Raw genomic sequence first — 18,340 nt, 5'->3', positions numbered from 1 at the left:
AGCAAAACTATCCATTGCACTAACCAAGAATTTTGGTGACTTCCTGTCAGAGCAGTGGTAGTGATGCACTCATCAGTGGTGGGAGATGTTACAGTCATGTCTAAGCTTGTACCTCAGATGGTTTGGAAGAAGCTCTTGATCCAACCTACATTAAACATGGTTTCATAGAGGAGTTATACCGTGTAGTTTTATTCCTGTCTTTGCAAAATTTGTGGAAAGACACACCAAGGTCAAACCAAGCTCAGTGTGTTGCTGGATTGAGAAATGCTAAATACATATATGCTCTGTTGAATTAGAGGCTAAGTACTGCCTTGTGGATTTCATTATATCATATCAATGGCCTTCATTAGATTATCAGCTGGCATTTAGCCGTTGGTTTGGATTTAGGATTGAATGGCGGTTCCCTAATGAAATGTGAGGTTTGTGACCCTCCGTATCGGTGCTTCAGCTCGCTGCAGCTTCAGGCCATTTGCTGGACATTATTATTAGTTGTTCTTTCGGTCTCTGATCAGGAACAACAAAATCTTCTATCAATTAAGATGTGATGGAAAGGATGTGATATAGACCATAGCATTTGATGGATGGTCAAATTGTCCAAAATTCTAGTGCTTTCTACTACACTGGGCATGGTGACAGTCATCATTTGTTGATTTGATTATTGATTGTTCATTATCATTGTGTAAAACATTGACTTACCATGGTGGCAGCATGCAATGTATAATCATCAATAATGTAATCCCAATTCTTTGATTGAGCCTTGTTGTCCACCAACCATTTACTTTATAAGCTACCCAGCTCAATTATCAGTACCACTAGTACCACAGAGGAGGATCTCATACCAACTGCAAAGAAAGACTGCAAGAACATGTCGGTACTTTGCTGGAGTAGATCACAGTGGAAGCTGACAAAGAGTTCTTGGAGAGAGATCAGGAGGCAAAGGGATGCAACCCGGAGAAGGCTATGAGGACTCACCCCACCTTTTCGGAAACTGGTGTCAACACTTTTGTCTGTAGACACGGTCAGACGACATGTCATGCAATCTAATTTGTTTGACGAATACTGCCGTTATACTCCCTGTACCTCTCTCTGGTAAGTCCTCTAAGGGTAGACAGGCTTACCTCATGCTTGATGTTGACTGGCCTGATGTGTGTTTTGCCCATTAGTTAGCGTGATCTAGCTTGTTGGCCAGTCTAGACAGGGTATAGCCTTTAAGGACAAACCTAAGCAACATGTCATTGGCTCTGTCCAGTGAGATGGGAATCGGAAGGGGTTAGTGTTTGACACTGGACTGTAACATCTGGATCTTCCATCCCGCTGCAACTGGCAGCTGTTCAGCTCTGTGACTGGGCGTGACATTGATGGTGTTAACTGACAAAGCACACACACAAAGTGACAATTCTCCCATCTTCTGTGGCCTGATTTGCACAGCTGTGACAGACCACGTATATCTAAACGTGTACACTGCGTACGTGTGTGTATAAACACAGACAAATTAAGATGTAAGAAGAATGAAGTGGAAACTCTCACTCTTGTCTGAGATGTTGCTGGAGTGAGACGGTGAGCTGAGAGCTGGACTGAGGTAAGAGAGGAACATGCATGAAGTAAAGGTAATGAAATGTGAACAGAGAGACACCAGGAGGCGTGTTAAGTGCTGCAGGGAGTTGAGAGTCAGAGCAGAGTTGTGGGGGAGTAGTGGGAGTCCAAGGCAGGAGATTGGTTAGTAAATTCATGGCAAAGAGAAGATGGAGAATGGAGGAGGCAGTAATAGTTTGATGTTTATGAGTCACCCACTCTATAGCCCTCTCCTGTCCCACTTTCAGCCAGCATTAGTGCCACTCATCTCAGCCGTCCTTGGACCACCTGCCATCCCAGAACCATTCCCAATAGGCCTCACCTTACCTCACTGCCACGGTGGTGCTAGTGTCACACTTCTATTAACCCTCTGGGAAAGCTTCCCATCATGTCGCCAGGACTCCCGACACACACTCAGACCGTGACAAGTTCTGACACTATCATCAGACTTTTAGTAGTGCAGGAGCACAGCAAGCTTTTAGTCGCATGTCATGTAACTGAGTTCATCTCAGTACTGCATGGGGCGTTTGAATATTGGCATACAGATTGATGCCAAACCACCATGTAAAATCCACTGATGACGACTCCTCAGAAAAGCTGCCAGTACTCTGTTTTTGACGAACTGCTGACGGATTAATAGAGGAGTTTGAGTATATTTAAAGAGCGTTACAGATGTTTTATGTGCTGTGGGTCTGCATTGGTCATTTGGTTGATCGGTCCAATAGTATAACAGTATGTCATGTGGTTGACTTCTGGATAATGATGGTTGTTTTGTTTTGTTTTTTGTTGAAAACCAACAATCTAAAATTGTTGTTTATTCAATATTTGTAATGGCCTTTAGTGAATCCTGTAGTCCACAGACCTTAGTTGACTAAACATCAGGGCTCAACAAACAATGCAAATGCATGGGCAAGTCAAAGGGTCATGATTAACTCATATACGTCTGTATCAACAGCAGGACGGAGATGGAAAAAACTGTTAGGCAGCAGAGAATACAGCAGAAAAATGACTTTAGAAGAAAGCTTTGCTGAAATGTATTAAAATGGACAAAACAAAGTCACATGATATACCCATCATTATGACATTATGACCAAGCGGCAACCTCTGTGGCTTTGAAGTGAAGCCAATGCAGAACTACTCTTTTGTTATACAATGCAATCAGTTGCCATAAGTCCCCATAGTAAAATTCCAAAGCTGAAATAACATGTGTGCAGCCTGTAACACCTGTTCAGATTACACCAAGGCTTAAAGGTATGCATAATTAAGAGAATGGCTGCTTTGATGGACAGGCGGGTGCCCTTACAGGTGGCTTGTTTGAGCAGCCAGGCTTCATTCAGACGCCCCATGCCCGCCCGCATGTCCATTTTTAGAATAACCTGAAGTGTGTGGGCGGATGCAGGACTGCCAAGATGGCGGCAACCAGAGCCACCACACTCAGTGCCTCACAACAGCTCTTTAGAAAGCTGGGGTGACGTTACAGATACGACGTCCATGTTTTATACAGTCTATAGTCATGACTTTGATCCTCTATACCAGTGTTTCTCAATCCTGGTCCTCGGGGGCCGCTGCCCTGCATGTTTTAGATGTTTCCTGCTCCACCATACCTGATTCACATGATCAGCTCGTCATCAAGCTCTGCAGTGGCCTGATAACGAGCCACTCATTTGAATCAGGTGTGGTGGAACAGGAAACATCTAAAACATGCAGGGCAGCGGCCCCCGAGGACCAGGATTGAGAAACACTGCTCTATACCATCGCCATTGTCACACCACCTCATCTGTACTTAATGTTCAGTGCTATTTAGCAAATACTAATGTGCTAAGATGCTAAAAGGTGACAAAACATTACCTGCTCAACATCACGTACCTTAACTTTTATATCCTCAGGTGGAGATTGTGACCCATACAGGTCCCCACCGGCGCCTGTGGATGGGCCCCCAGTTTCAGTTTAAGACCATTCATCCTTCGGGCCAGACTACAGTCATCTCCTCCTCGTCCTCGGTGCTTCAGTCCCAGGGCCCCACTGATGTCCAACAGCCCCTTTTGGACTTCGACACAGATGACCTGGACCTACACAGCCTCAGGTACTTTTAAAAACTTCAAAAGTAATGCATCCAGTGGTGCAGCATAGAGCTGTATTAGGCTAGATTTGAATGCAGGAATACACAGTGTTATCAGCCTAAACCACTCAGGGTTTCCAAAATATACATAGTACATGAGTACATTTGTTGAAAAATTAGAAGTTTCGAATTTACCAGAAAATGATCATGTGTAAGAATAATATTCTTATAATCACAGATTTCCTTACACTTATCTCTCCAGTGTGAACAGCTTTACACTTAATCACTAAAGCAACATCTTAAATCTCCCCCAATGGGTTCCTGGGAACAGATCCAGTCAAACAGGCATGTTAAAGCCCTTAGATGTCACTGTGTAATAATTTAATCATACTGTACACATGCAGAATCCAGCCAGTACGTTCAGAGCCAGTCAGCATGCCGGGCTCATCGCGACTGGTGCCAGATCGTAGAGGACAGTCCAACATCATGGATGCAGGATCAGGTAGGAAACACTCCTCTTCTACTCAGTGGTACTCAGTGAACTGTGCTTCCTGTTTCCTGCCTGTTTCATTCAGATGTACAGTAGTTCATTCCACTCCATCTTTGGTGAAGTCTCTCATTGTAAAGTTAATCTGTTGTATTGTGTTGTCAATCTCATCACCTGCGACTGTCAGACTCTTTGAATAATGCGGATAGTTTATAATTATTAATTAGAATTAACATAACTAAGAGTACTACACACTATCTGAGCACATAATCATAATCATGTTCATTCTAATCCCCAAATTCCACTGGGCGCGGAAGCACAGTGTTGCGTGTGTGCCGCGGTCGCTGCAGAGATACGCAGCCATACGCAGTGTTTCAAACCCCACCGGTTCCACGGCTATTCTATTTTTGATGGACGTCCCACGTCAATTTACACAGAGCACCTTGAGCTGACAGAAGGCCAGACACAGAAACAGCACAGAGAATCCAGTGGATTTTTTTAAAAAAACATCCCGTGCAAACTGCCCGTCGTAAAAACAGACAAAAGTGAAACTAATTACCTACGCAGCATATTCACACATGTAGTAGCATATTTAGAAACACATAGACCAGGAAAATTACCAAATCTGAGCAACACTTCCGGTGGGGTTTGAGGTCGCGTAGAGGACAGACGTAGAGACGTGCCTGGTGGGGTCTCAGGGTAACGTGTGAGCTCATAGCAAGTGCTATTCACCTTCTTTACACATGCACCTGTAAAATATGAACAAATATCATACCACGTTATTACAGGAATCCAGGATCCCATATAATACATTTATATTAGTACCTACAGAAAAAAAAAAACACAAAAAAACATTTATTTAGGGAAACAAAAATGTATAAATATGATTTAGATATTCATATTCTGTGCATACTCTGGTGACAGTGTTCTGTAGTGGAATGACATCAGCACAATCCAGTCGAAGTGGATTATAAGTAGTCATTTAAAGCAGCTATTCAGCAGTTCTGTGTCCCACCATGACGAGTCGTGAATCTTGTGTTTTTTTCCCCCCTGTTGTTGTGTGCACTGTGCCCTTCTTCTGTAATACAATCTGCTGTGATTGTTTGAACAGGCCTGTAAAGTCTATCAGCCGCTGGACAGGATTGATTTGGTTTCAAGTGATTTTGATGTCCCTCTACATGTCTCCTTTAATCTGGTTACAATGTTGGGCTAATCCAATCCCACACAGATGAGAGGATTTCCCCTTTAAAATATGTCTTTTACTCTCTATCTGTAATGCTGTTACACGGGTGTGTGTGTGTGTGTGTGTGTGTGTGTGTGTGTGTGTGTGTGGCAGTGCGGGTGAGGGAATCATCACTTATTGCGTGACATTATATCCTGCTGCCTTTTGTTTGATAGAAGAGATAGAGGAGAGACGGTGGCGTCTGTGGCATTATCTGCTGTGTCTTGTGACAGAAACCTCGCCCATCTGATCTGCCCTCACACTGACAGATAGCCTGCCGCTATGACTGAGGTGTCGAGAAATATTTGCAGCTTGTGTCACAAAAAGGTGTGCCACAAATAGTTTTACATATCTGATAGTGTCTGCTCTTAAAGCCCAAAGTGCTTCACAGAGCAAATAAAAACAGTAATAGACAACAATGAATTGAATCTAGCAAAATGATAATGCATAAATTAAATTAAGCTGTGCAATTATAAAATGTTATAATAAATAAAAGCCAATAAGAAAAATGAAAGAGAAGTTTAAGAACAGTTGCGTAAAATTCAAGGAGCAATTAAACAAACATAAAAACTACAACAATAAAACCAAAAAAAAATATTTTAGAGGTTTTTTTTTTTTTAAAGGTGTCTAACCCCAAATAAAGTGTGTGAAATTAATTAGTATTTAAATGATGAATCACACAACAAGAACCGAAAAATCTAATCAAATACCGTAAAATCACATCAAGAGTAGCATGTGAATTGTGATTTCTGGCACACTCCATATGTAATATCGCGACAAAAACAGTGAAAAGTTCTGAGCTGTGGGAAACACTGGCTTTTATTACCTTGTTTTGTAATTCATCATTTTAAACACACCTGGTAGCATGTACACTGGAAAATATTGTTGTTTTTTAAAACCCTGCAGTGTTTCTGAGGCTCTGTGGATATTTTCACACATGCAGCTGTGCTGCACATATTCAATTTCCTTTGGCAAGTTAGGAAATTTGTGGATCTTGCCAGCTTCATTTGAAAATATTTGGGCTCCAAAGGTCTTTAGGGTGATGCGGGAGTGAACGAGGCCTTACAGATATTGTTTTTGCTGGGTAATACAGAACAGGTGTGTTTAGACCAGTCTTTACCTGTCTGATACCACCTTCACCTGTTTAACTACAGCGCCCCCTGTGTCTGATCATCTGACCTTCGCTGTCTCTCTCATCCATGCTCTGTCTGTATCCTCTTTGTCTGTCTCCACTGAGCGTCTTCTGTGTTTTCTAGTTTCTTCACTAGCTGGTTCAGAGCTCAGAGAGAGACAGGAGGACAGAGCCAGGCCGAGGGATGGAGGCGATGCTTATCAGTGTGTGTGTAGGGAGTGTTCAGTGTTGTGTCCTGCACCGCCATGGCGCCGTCTCTTATCACACACGCATCACTTTTGTCTCACCCTCTGAGGAACACACTCAGCAGTGAGCAGCACAACTTAGCAATGTGAGTTGGGCGGCCGGTAGCAGAACAGTTTGGACTGAAGGCTCGGACAATTAATGTGTGTTTAATTAGAGCGGCCAGTGAGCTAAAGTATGTGAATGCAGTGGTGCTATGGGGAGAGCAACAGTCAGTTGTTGAATCCAGGTTAACACATCTCTGAGCATGCCGTAGCCCTTCAGATTGAACTGATAGTAGATTGTGAAGGCTGATAGCAGGAACATTTTTGGGCTTGAAGCCACCACACACCGATTTTGTTTCAATGTTTATTACCTTTAAACTTCAACATTACCACATCTCAACTGGAAAAGGAATCATGATAGAAACATGTTATCAGACATTTGTCTAATGTTATATAACAGGTAAAGGTAGTAAACATTGTTTTTTGTATTTCCTGTTTTGTCTCTCATACATATTGGGAAATGCAGTATATACATTTAATATATTGATTTTTTCCAAACTGCCAACCCTACTATGCCACTTAAAGGTCTTGAGTGTAGGTACTAGAGATGGCTCGATACAACTTTTTCATGCCCGATACTGCAGCTTGGAATATCTGCCGATGCCGATATCAATCCGATACGTTCTTTTCTCCTCTGTTAAGTTGTTAATAATACATATAGTTTGTATAGATGTACTTTAATTTGGACATCTTAAAAAAAAACATGTTCAAACTGTGCAACAAATATTCTGCTCCCCTAAAGGAAGAAATAAGCCACGATGTGCCTCTTTATTTAAACTTCAAATCGGTGCAAACTGCAAACTTGAATGTTTCTTCTTTCACAAATCAAATCAAATCAAATCAATTTTATTTGTATAGCCCAAAGTCACAAAGTACATTTGCCTCAGAGGGCTTTACAATCTGTACAGGGAGTGACACCCTCTGTCCTTAGACCCTTGGTTCGAGTGAGGAAAAACTTGCCCACAAAAACCCTTTTAACAGGGAAAAAATGTGGAAGAAACCTCAGGAAGAGCCACAGAGGAGGGATCCCTCTCCCAGGACGGACAGACGTGCAATGGATGTCATGTGTACAGGACAAATCAACACAAACATATTGTACAATGACTGATAAAATGACAATGAATTACAATGAATGATAAAAATGACAGTAACAGATATGGTAGTAATAATGACAGTAATAATATATGTAGTGGGCGTCGTGCAGGATCACAGCAGCAGCCATGATCCACGAGAACCTGCTGGACGACAGAGCACAGAAACTCCGGGGAAGTTTGGTTAGTAACATGCATTAATGAGACATGTCCACAGATGGAGAGAGATAGAGAGAGAAAGAGAGAGAGAGAGAGAGGGAGAGGGAGAGGGTTTTCGGTAAGGGAGATGTGTGCATCTTCAACCAATACCGTGCCTGGCTAGGCATAACCCTGGGTGGGGTCCCCCGGCAGTCTAATCCTATGGCAGCATAACTAAGGGATGACCTGAGCCAGCCCTAACTATAGGCTTTATCAAAAAGGAAAGTCTTAAGTCTACTCTTAAAGGTGTTGACCGTGTCTGCCTCCCGAACCCAGAAAGGTAGTTTGTTCCACAGAAGAGGAGCCTGATAGCTGAAAGCTCTGGCTCCCAGTCTACTTTTGGAAACTATAGGAACCACAAGGAACCCAGCGTCCTGAGAGCGCAGTGTTCTAGAGGGGTAGTAAGGTATTATGAGCTCTTTTAGATACGATGGTGCCTGACCATGAAGAGCTTTGTAAGTAAGGAGAAGAATTTTAAATTCTATTCTAGATTTAATAGGCAGCCAATGCAAGGAAGCCAAAATGGGAGGGATGTGATCTCTGATCTTGGTTCCTGTCAGAACACGTGCAGCAGCATTCTGAATTAACTGCAGAGTCCTAAGAGACTTATTAGAGCAGCCTGATAACAAAGAGTTACAATAGTCCAGCCTTGAAGTAACAAATGCATGGACTAGTTTTTCTGCATCCGCCTGAGAGACAATGCGTCTGATTTTAGCAATGTTACGTAAGTGGAAGAATGCAGTCCTCGAAATTTGTTTTATGTGGACGTTAAAGGACAAATCCTGATCAAAAACAACTCCAAGATTCTTTACAGTGGAGCTGGAGGCCAGGATGATCCCATCTAAAGTAACTAAGTCTCTAGAAAGAGAGTTTCTGAGGTGTTTGGGTCCAATTACAAGAACTTCAGTTTTGTCTGAATTTAACATCAAAAAATTGTAGGTCATCCAACTTTTTATATCTTTAAGACATGCTTGGAGTTTAGTTAACTGATTGGTTGCATCAGGCTTGATCGATAAATATAATTGGGTGTCGTCAGCATAACAATGAAAATTGATAGAGTGATTCCTAATAATGTTCCCTAAAGGAAGCATATATAAACTGAATAGAAGTGGTCCAAGTACAGAACCTTGTGGGACTCCATGACAAACTTTGGTCTGCATGGAGGATTCATCATTGACGTGAACAAACTGAGATCGATCTAAAAAATACGATTTAAACCAGCTTAGGGCGGTTCCTTTGATGCCAATTTGATGTTCCAGTCTCTGTAAAAGAATTTGATGGTCAATGGTGTCAAATGCGGCTCGAAGATCTAACAGGACAAGTACAGAGATGAGTCTTTTGTCTGATGCCATTAGGAGGTCATTTGTAACTTTGACTAATGCGGTCTCTGTGCTATGATGCACTCTAAATCCTGACTGGAAATCCTCAAATAGACTATTGTTATGGAGAAAATCACACAGCTGATTAGCTACAGCTTTCTCAAATATCTTAGACAGAAATGGAAGGTTTGATATCGGTCTGTAGTTGGCTAAGACCTCTGGGTCTAGAGTGGGCTTTTTAAGAAGAGGTTTAATTACAGCTACCTTAAAGGACTGTGGTACATATCCTGATAATAAAGACAGATTAATCATATCCAATAACGAATTACTAGCTACAGGTAAAACATCCTTGAGCAGCCTGGTTGGGATGGGGTCTAAGAGACAGGTTGACGGCTTAGCTGCAGAAATGATTAAAGTTATTTGATGAAGGTCGATGGGAGAAAAACAGTCTAAATACATAACAGGTTTTACAGCTGTTTCCAAACTTGCTGTATCAGAATGCAGATCAATGCCTGTTGAGGGCAAGAGGTGATGGATTTTGTCTCTAATAGTTATAATCTTATCATTAAAGAAGCTCATGAAGTCATTGCTACTTAGACCTAAAGGAATAGATGGTTCAGTAGAGCTGTGATTCTCTGTTAGCCTGGCTACAGTGCTGAAGAGAAACCTGGGGTTGTTCTTTTTCTCCTCAATTAAAGAAGAGTAATAGGCTGCTCTGGCATTACGGAGAGCCTTCCTGTATGTTTTGAGATTAGCTTGCCAGACTAGATGAGATTCTTCCAGTTTAGTGGCACGCCATTTGCGTTCACAAGTATTCAAGTAACTGCTAACTTTAAATAACTGTCACAAACACTTGCTTTTACATTCCTTTCTGACATTAATTTGGTCACTTGAACATGAGGGGCAGATTCTTCTTCAGAAATATTAACATTTCAGCCTTTTCAGCTGTCAGTCTGCTTTTTCTTTCATCGATAATAAAGAGGCTGTGCTGGAGCTTCTCGCTCTCCAAACTTGTTGAAGGTGCACAGAGAAATTGAGTTGCTGTAACTGCCAAGGAGGGCAGTCTAGGTTGGTTGATCTTCCAGTACAACAGTGGGTTGTCCGAATGTGGAATAGTTACGTCTGCACTTCAACACGTACATGAGTGGTGGTTGACTCAGGACCAGGTGCACTTTCCTCCAGGATTTCATGAAAAATGCTTCCAAGTTTGCTCTTGCTTTTAGCCTCTACCCCTGAGGTCTTCTTTGTAGGCTCTGAGGTGGAAGAAGTCCCCTCTGCTGGCTCAGAGGGTGTTCCTCTGGTCCTCATCACTTCCACCATCTTCATGACCTCTGCCAATAATGCATCCTTTCCCTGTGTTGAGGTTTCTGCATTTGTGAAGTACAGTGGTCCCTCGTTTATTGCGGGGGATACGTTCTAAAAATAACCCGCAATAAACGAAATCCACGGAGTAAGTTTTACAATCATTATACATGTTTTAAGGCCGTAAAACCCCTAACCACACACTTTTATACACCTTTTTACACGCATTTTGTACAGTACTCCCTTAATTAATCAGGACGCAGAACACACGTGCGGTTCTCACTTAGCCAATCAGGACGCAGAACACAATGCGCGTTCATACTGTACAGTACGCTGTAAAAATAAAGCATGCAAAATTACACTAAAGAAATCCGCGAAACAGCGAGTCCGCGAAAAGTGAACCGCGATATAGCGAGGGATGACTGTACGACAAAAATTAACGTACAACATTGAAAGTTTTTCCACCCTCAATATCAAGTGATGAAATCCAGCCTGAGGGCTGATGTTTGATATTTATTACTGTTATTAGATTTACAAGAGTAAAAATCACACACACACACACACACACACACACACACACACACACACACACACACACATACACACACACACACATAATTATAGTTATAAAGTGAGGAAACCCCACATACCTGTCTTTGTACCTTGGATCCAGTAGTGTGGCAACTGAGTATACTGGCTTGGATTCCAGGTCTCTGAAACGTCGGTTCACAGCCTCAAGGAGGGCCCTGTTCATGGTCGTAATTCTGTCATCGGCCTTGTTTTTTCTACTGAGAATGCATTTAAGGACACTCACAATAGGGATGACGTCAGATGCAGATGCTGGTGAAGAGCTCACCTCCCTTGTGAACTCCTCAAAAGGAGCAAGAGCTGCAACAGTCTTTTCCAGTAGCCCCCACTGGCTTGGGGTCAGTGTGGCTGGCAGGTCGTACTCTGCTGTGTATGCACATAGGGCCTGTTTCTGTGCAATGAGGCTCTGGATCATGTAATATGTACTATTCTACCTCGTTCGTACATCCTGCTGCAGACGACTGGGTGGCATATTCAGCTCCACTTGAACGTCCTCTAAGCGTGAATACGCAAGCGGCGAGTGTTTGAAGTGACCCACAATTTTTCTGCAGTCAGCAACCGTATCCCTTCCACCACGCTGCGGCAGCAGTCCCTCATCAAGAGTATGTGCGAAGCATCCTAAACTGGCAACTCCAAGACGATCCATTGCTTTTATCAAGTTGCTGGCATTGTCTCATAAAATGACATGGACCTCTGCTCTTAATTTCCCATGCATTTAGCATCCCATCAATCGCGGTGGCGTTTGACTCTCCTGTGTGTGAACCACGGAACTGCTTAGCCTGCAGCGCTGCTTTCTGCAGTGTACTGTCAGACTTAGTAGGGACATCGGACACACATTTGAGCTGTCAGTTGTTGAACTAAACGTGTCAGTGTTTTCCAAACATTTTGAAATGAACTCACACACCTCTTTGTACTTTAGTGGGACAGCTGTATCAGAAATGAAATGCCGATTTGGCAACTGATAACAAGGCTCTAAATGGTTGACCAAACATCGAAAACCCACATTTTCGACCACGGAAAGTGGTTGGTCATCTAACAAAATAAATTTGATGACTTTCTCCATTATCTCCTTTGCTTTGTTGCTCTCTGGGGCACGTCAGTATTGTTTCCTGCAATGACTGCTGTCACGGCATGTTTTTCTTCTTAGCACTTGTTGACTGCAAAAAGTCTTTATACTCCGTGATGCTTCTGCAAATGCTTTATCAAGTTTGTGGTGTTGAAACGTCCAGTGCTGCTGCGACCCCTTGAATCACTTGCGTTGCACAAGTTGCATTCGGCTGTTTTACTTTTCTCTTCCTTGCGTACAAATAACTCCACACAGCTGACATGATAAGAGTGCAGAGGCTAATTCACTGTCACAATGTTCTGTTTCCACACGCTTGCAGCAGCTGCTCTGTTTACGGCATATCGCAAAGTTAATTTGAGCATTTGGGCTTAGGTATCAGATCGGACGGGCTATAGTAGTTTTTTTTCGATGCTCGATCCTGAAATGTTGACCAATATTGGACTGATACCGATCCTAAGTATCGGATCGAGCCATCCCTAGTAGGAACCACTGAATACTCCTCGCCTCACCCTCTCCTATCCTATTGTTACTGTAAAAAACATGGCGGTTCAACATGGCCGACTCTCTCATTATGCAGTAACAAAAAAAAAAAAATGTACACACTGGTCCTTTAAAACACTGTAACTTTGAATTATTTTACATATCACAATATTTAAAGTCACAGAGCACATGCGAAATATTGTAGTCTGTCCAAAAAACATGCACATTGTACCTGTGTGAATTTGTCACATGAAAACGCCGTCTGAAAGGACACTTCACGTACCTCACACGTTTCCTGTGTGAAACACTCACATTGTGTACGTACGGCGAAGCCTGTGGCCGACTCATGTTTTCCAGCCGGTTGTGTTCGATTTAAAGTGTTTCCTTCAGAGTCCTCAGGGCCAGCCAGGCCATAAAACTGCAGTTTTCCCCACAGTGACTCACTTATAGTCAGTCAGTCTCCCCCGTGTCTGCTCCCATCTTATCTCAGCCCATACACTCTGCTTATCTCTGCCTTCCCCGAGGTGATGGGACGCCATCTGCATGGGACACACACACACACACACACGCACACACACACACACACATACACACACATACACACACTGTATGCCATACAGTGCTTCCAGTCATGGCTTCTTGACTCAGCATATCTGTCTGTATGGATGGACAGAGGAGCCCAACACCAATGCCACTGTCTTGCTTTCCACCAGCCGCAATATACAGGATCAATGTGTAGCTGTTATCAATACCTCCTATCTGTACCCCAAGCCTTGCTGTGAGCGTGTGTGTATAGAGGCAGTTTCAATCCCAGCTAGACTACACAGTGGAATTTTGCGGCCCAGGAGGTCATATCACGAAAGAAAGAAAAGGAGACAGACCTGAAAGAGAGATAACACCACAAGACTGAAAGAAAGAGTATTTAATCTTACCTGCCTGTGTGTGTGTGTGTGTGTGTGTGTGTGTGTGTCCCTCTCCACACTACTGTTTTGACTTTGCAAAAAGCCACCCTGCACCAAAACAGGAAATAACAATAACACCCCCCGTCCTGTCTGCATCAGCCATTTTGTTGTTTTTGTTGTTGTCATCTTCAGCTTGTGTGTGTTTGTGTGTGTGGGTGTGCGTACATCCCTGTCTTTGTCGCCACGTCTCTGCCTTACTGTTTGTCTCCATCTGTGTGTGTGTGTGTGTGTGTGTGTGTGTGTGTGTGTGTGTGATTTATCTGTGGCGGTAAATCAGTGATAGTGTGTTAGCTGGCGGCAGAGCAGAGCAGGCGGGACGAGATGGAGCTTGGCTTATCACAACATGCTGAAGACACTTTAGAGGGCTACTGGACTTTGGCACTGATATGTGTGTGTGTGTGTGTGTGTGTGTGTGTGTGTGTTATGGTTAGACCAATATACAGGTTGTCTGGTACAGGATTGTGAATGTTTTGTTCATCCTCAGAGAAACAGCAGATGATAGTTTAAAGAACCATTCATCAGGCATTTGAATCAAAAACTCAGTATTTGCTTCTCTGTGTGTGGTCGGCCTGCATGTGTACAACATGTATGTGTATATGTTTGCACTTGTAACTTCAGTGTAGTGTGTGTCAGTCCATTAGCAGCATCCTGTAAAAAAACTGAGTTAATCAGTGTGGGATCAGCAGCTATCAGCCATTAGCCACATCCACCCCACATTATCACAGCTCAGTTACCTTCACTGTGTGTGTGTGTGTGTGTGTGTGTGTGTGTGTGTGTGTGTGTGTGTGTTTCACATGAAAATCAAATAAGATGTTGGTCCATAATGAACCTCCAGGAACAGCTTCAGTTCTCCTTGTCATGGACTGTGTGTGTAGATGGATGTTTCAAAATAAATTCTCTTATTTGTTGGTGTTGGCGGAGGGCGCTGTTCGTCACTTCAGAAGGTGTTCAGTTGGGTTGAGATCTGGAGAGACTGTTAAGCGTAAAGCATGTCCATTTTTTGTCATTTTACAGGCTAAATGTTTTAAATATAAATTGATTCATCACAAAATAATTTATAGATTAATCTATGGTTAATATTTCTCTCTTCAGATGGTCTCAATAGTGTCGACAATTTAGGATGTTTTGACCGTTTCACTCAGAGCCAGGATGAGATGAAGTGTCAGTGTTAGTTTAAACTTGAAGTTAGAATAAGGGTGGAATAAAGAGCAGTTAGCAAATCAATGAAGTCAAGGGAAGATGCCTAAAACCCTTCTTCAAGGCCTGAGTTGGTATTGTGTTTTTTTTTTTCCCCTAAAGTCTGTGTAAAGGCAATTCTGAGATTTCTTTCCAAATACATGAAATATGTTGGAAAATAGTTACTGAAAACATGTGAAAAGACTTTGAAGATATATTACTAAAATGTGCAGTTAGAGGTTCAAACAGTTTTTCACCAGTTTTCAGTCCAGGATTTTGTGGGCGGTCCTTAAAGGGCGGCTTGATGACACGCTGAGGCCACCCTGAGCATACCCCTGCACCCCTAGCAGAGAGATAGGGATGAATTCATCTCGCTCAGTGTTTCAAAGTTAGTCATGTCATTTTCTCAACTTGCTTCAAAATGGCTGCTTGACTGCTCCCATGAGTGGGAGTGGCTTCAGCACATTCAGAGGACACGCCCCCACAGTCCTGGAGCTGAGAGTTCATTTTTACCTGATTTACTTCATTTCATAAACTTGTCGATATTTTTAATCATTCAAATTTGGCTGGGTGGTTAATAACACGTTTTCCTTTGGTCTTACAAACTCAGAATACACATTTATTCTGACTTTACATGGACTTTAATTCCAGACAGCCATTTCCATATATTCACTTTGCTGCAGTGTCTTAGCTAAGATGTGGAATATGGGCAAAGCTGAATTTTTCAACCATAGACAAATGAATGGAAAGTGCTAACAGCCTTGAGAAACTACTCATTGCTCATTTTAAAGTGTGACTGGTAGACAATGGCATGGCTTCAGTGCACCTGTTTGCATCACCAACACAGTGCCCCCGTTGTCCCAGTGACCCACCACCTCTTTACCACCATCGGCACCACCCTGAGGCGAGAAGGGGCTTTCCCGTGTATTATTGTTCTCACAGAGGCTGGAGGAGAATGAAAGAGAGGCCTATGAATGACTGGATAAAAAAGACGAGGATAGAGGCTTGCAACCCCCCAACACACACACACACACACACACTCTCAGACACACACTTTGCCTGCCATCTTTCCCTCCCCTTCATACTTGAGCAGCCATTTAAAAGACTAGGCACCTGTGCTGTGGTATTCTGTCTCTCTTTCTTTTTCCAATACACACATACCCCAGTAACCTATACCCCACAATTACCTCCCAGCCTCATAAAGGGCCCTTGTATTTTTGTGCTATAGTGGCCACACTGACAACAGTGATCGCACAGGCCAGAAAGATGCCTGGCCATCTGATCTCTTCCTTAAAGACAAATACCCTCATTTCCCGTGACCCCCTCTCCCCACCCCTCCATTCCTCCTCTCCTGATTTTTATTTTCATCAATAGGCACCTTTGTCACCTTTGTGCCCCACACCCCACCTCCGCCCCCCCACCCATCCTGTCCATCGCCTCGGGGTGTGTTTGGTGACCCGTTGGTTGGTGACAGGACACAACAGCAGATCTCTGTGGTCATCGCCGCTCCTTTTTTGAGTTTGTCATCAGCAGCAATCAGGCTAAAGGAACCACTGGGCTGTTATCAGGAAGAGAAAAGGCGGGATGTGTGTGTGTGTGCGTGTGCGTGTGTGTGTGTGTGTGTGTGTGTGTGTGTGTGTGTGTGTGTGTGTGTGTGTGTGAATTTGGGGGGGGAATTCCTGGAATATCTCCTGGTGGTTTGAGATGAGATGTGTATTCCAGACAGAGATCAAGTCAAAAGAAAGTCAAAGAACAGGGATTCAGTAGCAGGAGTAGCTTGAACAACAGGGACTCTGAGGAATTCATGGAATTAATTGAATTGTTCCCAAAGTGAAATTTGTTGTTGAGTAAAAACACTGCTGCATGAACACAATACACCACCACCACCACCCCCTGACATACACTCCACTACACACAGACAAAAGCAGGTTTGTTACTCACTGTCGAGCAGCTGTTTGGAAAGTGAGTGAATGACCTGGAGTCACAGTACCTGAGGTTTGTGCAACACATCTGAGTCGATCATGTTAGTTTGCTCACATTTTGCGATGGGAGGTGTTTTACTCCACCTGTCACGTTGTAGAATCATGTGAGCAACATAGATCCGGATCTAAGTGATTCATACAGATTGTTCTCTCTAACTGGAGCACACTAAAACTAGTCCACATTCTCACCATAACACCAGTCAGACTCATTGGATGTAGTCTGCTGATATAAGCTGGCCATTGGTATTTCATATGGCGTTCTCCTCCACCTTCACTACGTGTGTGTGTTTCCATTTTCAAAGTCACCTTTGATTAACAACTGTCATATTTTCTGTGAGCCATTTCAATGTGAGACTGCTATAACACAGGTCAAAGTAAATATTGACCCCAAATAAATGTAAATGTAAATGCTATCTAACTTGAAGGAAATGAGCTTAAACACACAGACACTTATATAATCCTCATATAATGCTTTAAATGTAAAGTTTCCATATTCCAGAATGGTCCAAAAGTCCTTTGTTTAACGTAGAAGCAGTAAGGATTTATTTATTAATTAATTCATTGAATTGAAAACAAAGCTTAGTGTGATTGAACATCACGTTGCTCCACAGCATCCATTTGTAATGACAGAGAGAACAGTTTAATTAGCAGAAATGCTCGTTTTGTTGTAAAATAATACATTCACTCTGCCTAAATGCTTGAATGGGAAGATTTTTGGTTTAATAAATGATCGATTGATTGACTAACCGTATCAGCCTAGTGGTAACCAGGTCAGAAGGACGACATCTTTGCTGGTCTCTTCCTCTTCTTTTCTTCCCACCTCTTTTATCCATTTTCTGTCTTCACTCGTTGTATCTCCTCTCTAACATCTCTAAGATTTATCGTCCGCTCACTTTAAGACTTCAGGAAGTGTTTTAGCTTGCGTGTGTGTGTGCATGTGTGTGTGTGAGAGAGAGAGAGGCTTTGGGGACTACAGGGCGGGAATGGTTTAGCCACATGTAGGGATTTATGGCGAGTGTATGCGTGACTGAGAGAGATCAGGGAGTGACAGGGATTGATATGGGTGAGGGCTGATCAGGTTTTTGTGCTACGGTTATCTGTGTGTGTGTGTGTGTGTGTGTGTGTGTGTGTGCGTGTGTGCGTGCGTGCGTGCGTGCGTGCGTGCGTGCGTGCGTGCGTGCGTGTTTTTGTCTTGGCACATTCATAATCTGTGAGAGATGGAATGCCCTCCAGCGTTAGTGTTATACAGCAAGTGCATGTGTGCCTGTGAATCCATGTGACTGTGTCTGTGTGCAGTGCCAGAGGGCAATGAAGACTGAGCAGCTGCTCTTTATAGTGACTGAACGGACACCAATGTGTCGGGCATCTGCCACGCGTTCACCCTACCGCCTACCCACTGGAGTGTGTGTGGGTGTGT

At 43.0% G+C, this 18,340-nt stretch overlaps 1 protein-coding gene across 7 annotated transcripts in view; it reads left to right on the top strand.

Annotated features, from left to right (window-relative positions):
- The window catches only part of bcas3 (BCAS3 microtubule associated cell migration factor), a 327,897-nt gene that overhangs the window by 115,688 nt on the left and 193,869 nt on the right, over nucleotides 1-18,340 (top strand). For 6 of the 7 annotated variants that reach the window (XM_027280625.1, XM_027280624.1, XM_027280626.1 and 3 more), the window contains 2 exons: nucleotides 3,459-3,655; nucleotides 4,036-4,133. In XM_027280625.1, coding sequence (XP_027136426.1) covers nucleotides 3,459-3,655; nucleotides 4,036-4,133 — 295 coding nt within the window. Of the gene's footprint in view, nucleotides 1-3,458; nucleotides 3,656-4,035; nucleotides 4,134-6,596; nucleotides 6,834-18,340 lie in introns of those variants that run through there. The other variant, XM_027280627.1, reaches the window with a different exon arrangement.

This window comes from Larimichthys crocea, chromosome VII (genome assembly GCF_000972845.2).
Source record: "Larimichthys crocea isolate SSNF chromosome VII, L_crocea_2.0, whole genome shotgun sequence".
In the NCBI taxonomy this organism is placed as follows: domain Eukaryota; kingdom Metazoa; phylum Chordata; class Actinopteri; family Sciaenidae; genus Larimichthys; species Larimichthys crocea.
Note: the sequence above shows the minus strand (reverse complement) of the source record. Positions and strands in the feature narration are given on the sequence as shown.